The sequence below is a fragment of the Simochromis diagramma genome, unplaced genomic scaffold (assembly GCF_900408965.1).
Source record: "Simochromis diagramma unplaced genomic scaffold, fSimDia1.1 OVJJ01000457.1, whole genome shotgun sequence".
Taxonomy (NCBI): Eukaryota; Metazoa; Chordata; class Actinopteri; order Cichliformes; family Cichlidae; genus Simochromis; species Simochromis diagramma.
Window position 1 is genome coordinate 1,469,772 of NW_024387277.1, and position 10,142 is coordinate 1,479,913.

General features: G+C 43.1%; 2 protein-coding genes across 3 annotated transcripts in view; one reads left to right on the plus strand and one right to left on the minus strand.

Moving 5' to 3' along the window:
* The window catches only part of LOC120715719 (protein-glutamine gamma-glutamyltransferase E-like), a 17,659-nt gene extending 15,075 nt beyond the window's left edge, over nucleotides 1–2,584 (minus strand). The window contains exons 1-2 of the mRNA XM_040002812.1: nucleotides 2,490–2,584; nucleotides 1,660–1,768 (exon numbers count right to left, since the gene is read on the minus strand). Of these exons, the coding sequence (XP_039858746.1) occupies nucleotides 1,660–1,674 (15 nt within the window). The 5' untranslated portion in view covers nucleotides 1,675–1,768; nucleotides 2,490–2,584. The remainder of the gene's footprint in view (nucleotides 1–1,659; nucleotides 1,769–2,489) is intronic.
* Nucleotides 1–9,740, plus strand: part of LOC120715717 (protein-glutamine gamma-glutamyltransferase 2-like) — a 51,089-nt gene extending 41,349 nt beyond the window's left edge. The window contains exons 12-13 of one of the 2 annotated variants that reach the window (XM_040002808.1): nucleotides 8,620–8,746; nucleotides 9,501–9,740. In XM_040002808.1, coding sequence (XP_039858742.1) covers nucleotides 8,620–8,746; nucleotides 9,501–9,697 — 324 coding nt within the window. In that variant the 3' untranslated portion in view covers nucleotides 9,698–9,740. The remainder of the gene's footprint in view (nucleotides 1–8,619; nucleotides 8,747–9,500) is intronic. The other variant, XM_040002809.1, reaches the window with a different exon arrangement.
* The last annotated feature ends 402 nt before the right edge of the window (nucleotides 9,741–10,142 follow it).

Consider the following 10,142-nt stretch of genomic DNA (forward strand, 5'->3'; position numbering starts at 1 on the left):
CATGAATGGTATTTCCCGGACTGGGCACCCTCTATCAGCCTGGGTCAGACCGAGTGTAAAGCTGTACCACAGCCAGATTGTCGGGTAAGGAGAGAGCGATATCAAACAGCCACGAAAAGTCTCGCCTTTGTGCCCAAGGGTTGTATTAAGCCATCAGGTGATGAATAAATGTTTTCCACTTGTGTTTGCAATGTTGTTTGTTTTTGTTTTTTGTTGCATTGTTGATTTGTTTTTCACCGAAGCAGCTAATAAACATAATTGATTTTTATAATTTTGCCTCTTTCTTGTAAGATTTTATAACAGCATGAAACATAATGGCAGTTATAAGTAAAGACATAAATTGATGAATTACGAAACACTTTTTTATTTCTATTGGATCTGAAATGTTGTTTAATACTACAACCTGAAATGATAATAGATGTGTTTGCCTGTACAGAAGTAAAGGAAATAAAAAACAGCTTTGAAATGGAGATAGTCCAAATCACCAAAGTAAACTGGACCTGGGCTTGTTGGAGGGTCTGAAGTTACTAAACATTTTGTGAGTGTATGCACTGACCTTAGGACCATATAATATATGTGCGTGATGAAAGTTGGGCGCATGCTAACGTCTTTACTCCACTCTGTTTCTCGTATGGGTCTGACCCTTTTACTCCTTTGATTTTTTTCTCGTACTTTTTTTGCCTTTTCGTCAAGTCTGTCTTCGTACGGACCGCCTGCCGAGTTTCTCCGTCGTTTTGTACAGAATTGTTTTTGGGGCAAGTCAAATGCAATAGGGATTAAAACCGCAGATTAATGTTACCAGTGCTGGAAATACTAGCTCTTATGCAGTGTTTTGTTTTGTTGCCACTGGTACCTGCAATGCGCGAAAGTCTGTCGTGTAAATGTTAAGTCTGTCAATCTCTATACATTGTACTGCAGGTTTGAGACGGACAGACTCTCAACCCTCACCCACCCCTCCCCCGAGACGTTGTTTCAGACATTGACCCCCAACACACCTCTCACCCCTCCCCCTCACCATCCCCAATCCAGACTCAACGACCACCATCACACTCTCACCCGTCTTTCCTCCTCCCTGGAACTCAGAATACACACTCAGGATGTGAGCCAACTGTTTCAGAAAGACAGTCCATGAAAGCCCCTTACCAATGGAGTTTCACCCTCCTTGCCTCAACATCCTGCCAACATCTCGACCGCCCAGGAACTTATGCCAGGGTCCTGTTTGTTTACTTTTGTGCTTGAATTTCTCTCCTCCAAACTCTCCCGCCTCAGCATGTCACCCATCCTGACAGACAGGAAGCAGCAAGTGGGCTGGGGGAGATCACCTCTGAAACTCGGTCCTCTCACCACTGTTGCTCCTGCTGTACACCAATGACTGCGCCTCCAAGAACTCGGCTGTTAACTGCTAAAATTTGCAGATGACACCACCGTCATTGGCCTCATTCAGGATGGTGATGTGATCTGCAGGTTTCCAGGCTTCTAGTTTCTATTCTTAGATAATTCTCAGATAATTTCCTTAAAGGCCCCATCCCATTTCACACTGTTTCAACTGTTTGTTTGTTTTTACTTGTCGTGCATTTGATTTTGACCACAACACACATTCTTGTATTTATATCATGTTGTAATGATACAAGTTTTCCCAGTCTTGTATTTTGAGTTTACCTCTTTGATTTTCATCTCAACATACTTGGGGTGCCTCTTCTATGTCACCTTGACCTTCTTTTGAGTTCCTCTGACTGCACGTTGAAGATGGCTCTCTCCTCTGCGCTGCCTGTAGGGAAATATGGCATGTGCTGTGTGAAGCGGCATGATTGGAGGCAAAACTAAACTCAAAAACAACGTTATTGATTAACTATAGAATGTACAAACTGAACTGGGAGTTACTGGAAACTAGACAGCAGGCAGACACACAAGCTGAAGAATGAGGAGATCACCGACGGGGGGATGGAGGGATTCGGGACAGAGGAAGACACATGGGGAACACGACTGAACACAATCCACTAATGAGACAGGTAAAGCACAGCTTAACATTGAACCACACTGTAGGGTGACCAACTGAAACAGGAAGTAGGAGAACACACCACACTGAGATGCAGACAGATGAAACCCAGGGAACAGAGGGGGAGAGAGGGGCCGAGAGCCAGGGACAGGACAGAGTGCCACACAGAGACCGCCACAGAAGCAGGACTGACCTAACTGGGAGCTGGGGGAGGCGAGAGACACAAGACCAAATGGCATTATATGCCCTGAAACAAGACAAAAACATGCACAGGACCAATTAAAAACCAAGAAAACCTAAACTAGAATACTGTAAAACTCAAATCGTAGCAAACTGAGCTAGGAAACATATAAACTTGTTTGTGTTGTCTGGATCATTTGAACTGAAACTGCCTTTAGCAGTTCTCTAATGTTACCAAACAGTTATCCAAATAATAAAGCTATTGATGTCCAGTTGACACGAGCAATGCAATGAGCATTGTATGTTGTTTTACCTTCCCTGTGCTTGTAGCTGTCAGTGATATCAACCCTTTTCCAGGAGTCAACAGCCTTGGTAGAGATGCTCTGACCCACTGACATGGAGTCAGTGTAATTTTCTTCTTTGAACCGTAGTACTGATCTGAGAAAAGTAACATCAAAACAGAAAATTGTCAATACTTTGTGCAAGACTGCATAATTTATAAGCTAAGCCACTGGTAAATCTGCACTTTGTTTGTCAGTCAGAATAACCTTTGCGTTGAAGTTGTCGCCATTAAATTGTAGACGATGAAGTGTGATCTTTGTTTGCATTTGGGATGTTGAATGAGTTTGAAGGGTAGCCCAGAGAATATAGAGTGCACTTGGGCTCCTTAATGGTTCTACATCTTGTCAATTAACAACAACATCCATCCATTTTCGCCGGGGCAGCAACCTAACCGCTGCTTAACACTTGGCTGCCAACCACTCCAGTGTGAGCTGGAGGCCACCACCTGATGAAGCCAACGAACCATCCTCAAAAAAACAGAGATTAAATTTTGAGTCTGCCCAAGTGGAAGCCTTCTGCCACTTCGCTAAGCCTGAAATTCTGTGAATAAAAATTATGAACAGATTGGTGACAAGGCACACTGCTGTCCAACACCCATGGGAACGAGACAGGGTAAAGGCTGCTCTAGTGTTCCCGACAGGGTGAACCTTGTGAGATCCTTTGGTGGCGCTGTCACTTGGTGTTCGCGCTCTCTTCAGTAGAGTATTGTGTCGTGTTCAAACACACAGTGGTGTTTTTGTGTAGTTTATCTGCGTAGCCATTTAATCAAAGAATGCTTATTTCATAGTATAATCTTAACCTGCTTCATTCGAAGCAATTAGGTCCAAGTATTCACTCGCTGTGTCTTTAGGGTTTCACTTACTTAGCTTGTAGCCGAGTCGCTAGCCGCATGGCCTCTTCACCTGTTCCTCCTGCACCTTTCCTGCTCATTGTGTCAGTGTTTAGTTACTGCTTGGCGTAATGATCTTGTAACAAATGTAGCCAATTTGCAGGTCTGGGACCAGGATCACTGAACACCACCAAGCTGTTCATGTGTCTACCGCTTTTCCCGATTCACGACACACCCACCGGTGGTCAAACTCTGGTATTGTGATTCTGTTCTGAGGCGTGAAGCTAGAGACACCGGCAACCATAGTCAATTTTCTTCCAGTGCCGAGCAGGCGGAGACATTGGAGGAAATTTAAAACTGCTGGCTAAGGGTAAACGTAAATTCAGTAAAATTTAATTCACGTCTCGCAGTATGACACCGGTTACGCCAATCAGAGGTCACTAAAACCAATATTGAACCAATATTTTAGTTTTCTCTGGTCCCCTCCCCAATCAGACCAGGAGTGACATGTTTAGCCGCCTGTTCTCCTTAAATTGCTGGCTGTCTGAGTGTGTCTCCGAACGTGTGGGTTCATAGATATTGGCAACCTTCTGGAGGAAACCTGGTCTTGTTAGGGAGCGGCATCCATCCCACTTTGGATGGATCAGCTCTCATTTCTAGAAATATGGACATTTATTAAACCCTTCAAAATATGACTATCCAGAGTTGGGACCAGGAGCAGAGTTGCAGTCTTACACGGCTCTCTGCAGCTTCTCTCCTCCTGCTACCCCCCCCAAAACCCATCTCCATAGGGACTGTGTCACTTCCAAAAAAGACAAAAAACAAACTAACCAGCAACAAACAACTTAACATAAACAATTACAAGAAAGACAATACGTATCCACATCTGAACCAAAGAGTAAACACGTGAAATGTGGATTTTAAATTTGGTCTCTCTGCTCCAGTCCCTGTTGTACTGACTATATTATTGAATATGAATTGAATAAATGAAATCAACACCCCTGAGTCCTTCTAACTTCCAGATTCTCGAAGCACAGGCCGAGCGGGGTGCGGTTGGTTCCGTGCAGGCAAGTTTTTTTCCCACCACAGCCCTACACTATCATCAATCAAACAAAAAACAAAAACACAACAAAACCAAAAAAAAAACAACACACATTTTAATTCATTTGAAAACCTGATGCTTAGCCTTGTCCACCCCAGCCTGTAAAACTCAGAAGAAGGAAACCAGTCTTCCTACGTTGTTATTTCATTTTATATCCGTTTTGTGTTCCCTCCCCCCCCCTCCCCCTACCTTTTTGGCTCCCTTTTGTTTTTTTTTGCCCACTCTTTTACCTCATCACCGACGTTTTTCCTGTTTCTCCCCTTTGATTTTCTCATCGTCACTTTTCCTTTTTATTGTTCTGATTCCCCCCCTTTTTTTTTTTTTTTCCCCCCACTTTGTGTTCCGTATTTTGCTTCCTCAGTATTTTCCCCCCCCCCCCTTTCCCCCTCATTCCTTACCTCCCCCCCCCCCCTCCTTTTTCTTATTTTTTTAATTTTTTTTTTTTTTCTTTTTGCCTTTTTTTTTTTATTTTTTTTTTCTTTCTTTTTTTTTTTTTTTTTATTTTTTTCCTTTATTTTTTCCCCCCTATCCTCCTTCCCCCCTCTTCCCCCCCCCCTCCCCCTGCGTTTCCCGCTTTCCGTTTTTTCCCTTTCGGTTGTTTTCCCCCCCCCCGCCTGTCCTTCTCCCCCCCCCTGTGAATTGCTTAACATCCACTTTTGTTTTAGCTATGCTAAAAATTAAACTGACAGCTCCCTCCCTTCCCCCCCTTTTTTCAACCCCATGGGCCATTTTAATTTTTTTTTTTTTTGCGGCCATTTAATTCTGTAATTAGATCACAACCTTGGCTTCTCTACAAAATTTGTATTATAAAAGACACCCCACCCACCCACTTTAATCACACTCAGATCTTGTTGTTTTTAACATCTTATTGGAACCCCATAGAACATTCCTTGAAATCCCCCCCTACTTTCATCACCGTTGTTTCCTTCCCCCCTCTGCAACCTTACTCTTCGGGATGTTTCTTTTTTTTTTTTAACATGCTTACCTTTCCCTAATTGGTAATTTTTTTAACGCATTGTTTTGGGGACTTTGTACGCACCTTTTTCACTCCTAGTCATTGCATGTCTTTCTGGAATCCTGTGCTTATTGTCTCTTCTGTTTTTTTTTTTTTCTTCTTGCTTCTCCCTGTACCTGAGTTTTTTTAGAGAATCTAATTTTCTAGATATCACCCTTTGTTATTATCCTTCACTATTTGCCACTTTTGTTTGTTTTTCCCGGCTCCCAGCGGCATTGCCACAGCCCCCCGCCGCACCTCATTCACACAACCTTCCTGCTAGCCATCTCTACAACCTTGCAACCCTCCACACCAACCACAATTTTCTTTTCCTACACTTCACCAACTCCTCGCACACTGCCGATCATGAAAACTTTATATACATTTACTCCTTCCTGTATCCGAGATTCTAACTATCACCGGACCCACGACACTCCTGTCCAGCCACACTTCCTTGGCATATTCCGCGGACTTTTTCTCCTTTCTAGTTCTTGAGGCTTGTCGGATGTTGTCGATTTTCCTTCCTCTACAAAGTCTGTAGTCTCACCCCTACACCTCTTCCCGCGCTTCCCGTCGTTGCACCTCCAATGCCGCCGCGTCTACACCACCACCTCCACAGTCTGTTATCACTACCCTTCCTCCCTCACGTACCTTACTCCCAGTACATCTGAAATTATCCTTACCTCATTCAGTTGCCGGCCTGCTCTTTGTTCCTTCTTGTAAATGTGTTTTTCATTCAATTCAATTCAATTCAATTCAATTTATACAGCAAGTTTAATGCCCTTCAATGCCCTGTACCAACAGGGCATTGAAGATGAACAGTGGCTGAATTATATTCTTAAACTCAGTTACAGCACTTTCAGAAAGACATCTACTGTGATGAAGTCTACTCCCCACTGCTGTGTAATCAATTATTGTAAATTTAAACAGTGTTCAGGAAACACTGTTAAATGTTCAGTTTCTATGCCATATGTTAAAACAAGATCTAGAGTGTGATTAAAGTGGTGGGTGGGTTCTTTTACATTTTGAGAGAAGCCAATTGTGTCTAATAACAGATTAAATGCCATGTTGAGGCTGTCATTTTTAGCATCTACATGGATGTTAAAATCACCCACAATAATTATTTTATCTGAGCTCAGAACTAAATCAGATAAAAAGTCTGAGAAATCAGACAGAAACTCTGTGTAAGGCCCAGGTGGACGATATATGATAACAAGTAAGACTGGTTTCTGAGTTTTACAGCTGGGGTGGACAAGGCTAAGCATCAGGTTTTCAAATGAATTAAAAGTCTGTGTTGTTTTTTCGTTGATTAATAGGCTGGTGTGAAAAATTGCTGCCACACCGCCCCCTCGGCCTGTGCTTCGAGATATCTGGAAGTTAGAATGACTCAGGGGTGTTGATTCATTTATTCAATTCATTTATTCAATTCAATTATTAAGTCATGTACTAACAGTGACTTGGAGCAGAGAGACCTAATATTTAATAATCCACATTTCACTGTTTTACTCTTTGGTTCAGATGTGGATACTGCATTGTTCTTTCTTTGTAATTGTTTATGTTTGATGCTGGTTTTTAGTTTGTTTTTTGTCTGTTTGGGAGCTGACACAGTCTCTATGGAGATGGGTTTTTGGGGGGGTAGCAGGAGGAGAGAAGCTGCAGAGAGGCGTGTAAGACTGCAACTCTGCTTCCTGGTCCCAACTCTGGATAGTCATATTTTGAAGGGTTTAATAAATTTGTCCATATTTCTAGAAATGAGAGCTGATCCATCCAAAGTGGGATGGATGCCGTCTCTCCTAACAAGACCAGGTTTCCTCCAGAAGGTTTGCCAATTATCTATGAAGCCCACATCGTTTCTGAGACACCACTCAGACAGCCAGCAATTTAAGGAGAACATGCGGCTAAACATGTCACTCCTGGTCTGATTGGGGAGGGGACCAGAGAAAACTACAATATTGGTTCAATATTGGTTTTAGTGACCTCTGATTGGCGTAACCGGGTGTCATTACTGCCGACGTGAATTATAATTTTACTGAATTTACGTTTACCCTTAGCCAGCAGTTTTAAATTTCCTCCAATGTCTCCTGCTCTGGCACCTGGAAGAAAATTGACTATGGTTGCCGGTGTCTCTAGCTTCACGCCTCAGAACAGAATCACCAATTACCAGAGTTTGACCACCGGTGGGTGTGTCGCTGAATCGGGAAAAGCAGGTAGACACATGAACAGCTTGGTGGTGTTCAGTGATCCTGGTCTCCAGACCTGCAAATTGGCTACATTTGTTACAAGTATCATTACTGCCAAGCAGTAACTAAACATCTGACACAAGGAGCAGGAAAGTGCAGGATGAACAGGTGAAGAGGCCCTGCTGCTAGCGACTCGGCTGCAAGCTAAGTAAGTGAAACCCTAAAGACACAGCGAGTGAATACTTGGACTCTAAATTGCTTCGAATGAAGCATGTTAAGATTATACTATGAAATAAGCATTCTTTGATTAAATTGCTACGCAGATAAACTACACAAAAACACCACTGTGTGTTTGAACACGACACAATACTCTACTGCAGAGAGCGCGAACACCAAGTGACAGCGCCACCCAAAGGATCTCACAAGGTTCATCCCTGTCGCGGAACACTAGAGCAGCTCTTTACCCTGTCTCGTTCCCATTGGGTGTTGGACAGCCAGTGTTGCCTTTTGTCACCAATTCTGTTCATAATTTTTATTCACAGAATTTCTAGGCTTAGCGAAGTGGCAGAAGGCTTCCACTTGGGCAGACTCAAAATTTAATCTCTGTTTTTTGAGGATGGTTCTGTTGGCTTCATCAGGTGGTGGCCTCCAGCTCACACTGGAGTGGTTCGCAGCCAAGTGTTAAGCAGTGGGTTAGGTTGCTGCCCCCTGCGAAAATGGATGGATGTTGTTGTTAATTGACAAGATGTAAGACCATTAAGGAGCCCAATGTTCACTCTATATTTCTCTGGGCTACCCCTTCAAACTCATTCAACATCCCAAATGCAAACAGAGATCACACTTACATCGTCTACAATTTAATGGCGACAACTTCAACGCAAAGGTTATTCTGACTGACAAACATAAGTGCAGATTTACCAGTGGCTTTAGCTTATTAAATTATGCAGTCTTGCACAAAGTATTGACAATTTTCTGTTTTGATGTTACTTTTCTCAGATCAGTACTAACGGTTCAAAGAAGAAAATGTACACTGACTCCATGTCAGTGGGTCAGAGCATCTCTACCAAGGCTGTTGACTCCTGGAAAAGGGTTGATATCACTGACAGCTACAAGCACAGGGAAGGTAAAACAAACATACAATGCTCATTTGCATTGCTCGTGTCAACTGGACATCAATAGCTTTATTATTTGGATAACTGTTTGGTAACATTCTAGTAGAACTGCTAAAGGCAGTTTCAGTTCAAATGATCCCAGACAACACAAACAAGTTTATTATGTTTCCTAGCTCAGTTTGCTTACGATCTTGAGTTTATCAGTATTTCTAGTTTAGGTTTTCTTGGTTTTTAATTGGTCCTGTTCATGTTTTTGTCTTGTTTCTATGGCATATATATGCCATTTTGTCTTGTGTCTCTCTGTCCTTCCCTCAGCTCCCAGTTAGGTCAGTCTCTGCTTCTGTGGCATGTCTCTGTGTGGCACTCTGTCTCTTGTCCCTGGCTCTCTGCCCCTCTCTCTCCTCCCTCTGTTCCCTGGGTTTATCTGTCTGCATCTCAGTGTGTAGTTGTTTCTCCTACTTCCTGTTTCAGTTTGTCACTCTCTTATCATGTGTGTTCAATGTTCAGCTGTGCTTTACCTGTCTCATTAGTGGATTGTGTTCAGTCGTGTTCCCCATGTGTCTTCTCTCTGTCCCGAATCCCTCCATCCCCCCGTCGGTGATCTCCCTCATTCTTCAGCTGTGTGTTCTGCCTGCTTGTCTAGTTTCCAGTAACTCCCAGTTCAGTTTTGTACATTCTATAGTTAATCAATAACGTTGTTTTTTGAGTTTAGTTTTGCCTCCAATCATGCCCGCTTCACACAGCACATGCCATATTTCCCTACAGGCAGCGCAGAGGAGAGAGCCATCTTCAAACGTGCAGTCAGAATGAACTCAAAAGAAGGTCAAGGTGACATAGAAGAGGCACCCCAGTATGTTGAGATGAAAATCAAAGAGGTAAAACTCAAAATACAAGACTGGGAAAACTTTGTATCATTACAACATGATATAAATACAAGAATGTGTGTTGGTCAAAATTCATAATGCACGACAAGTAAAAAAAAACAAACAGTTGAAACAGTGTGAAATGGGATGGGGCCTTTAAGGAAATTATCTGAGAATTATCTAAGAATAGCACTAGAAGTCCTGGAAACCTGCAGACTCATCACCATCCTGAATGAGGCCCCAATGGACGGTGGTGTCATCTGCAAATTTTAGCAGTTAACAGCCGAGTTCTTGGAGGCGCAGTCATTGGTGTACAGCAGGAGCAACAGTGGTGAGAGGACCGAGTTTCAGAGGTGATCTCCCCCAGCCTCACTTGCTGCTTCCTGTCTGTCAGGAAGCTGGTGACATGCTGAGCTGGGAGAGTTTGGAGGAGAGAATTCAAGCACAAAGTAAACAAACAGGACCCTGGCATAAGTTCCTGGGCGGTCGAGATGTTTGCAGGATGTTTGAGGCAAGGAGTGGTGAAACTCCATCTGGTACAGGG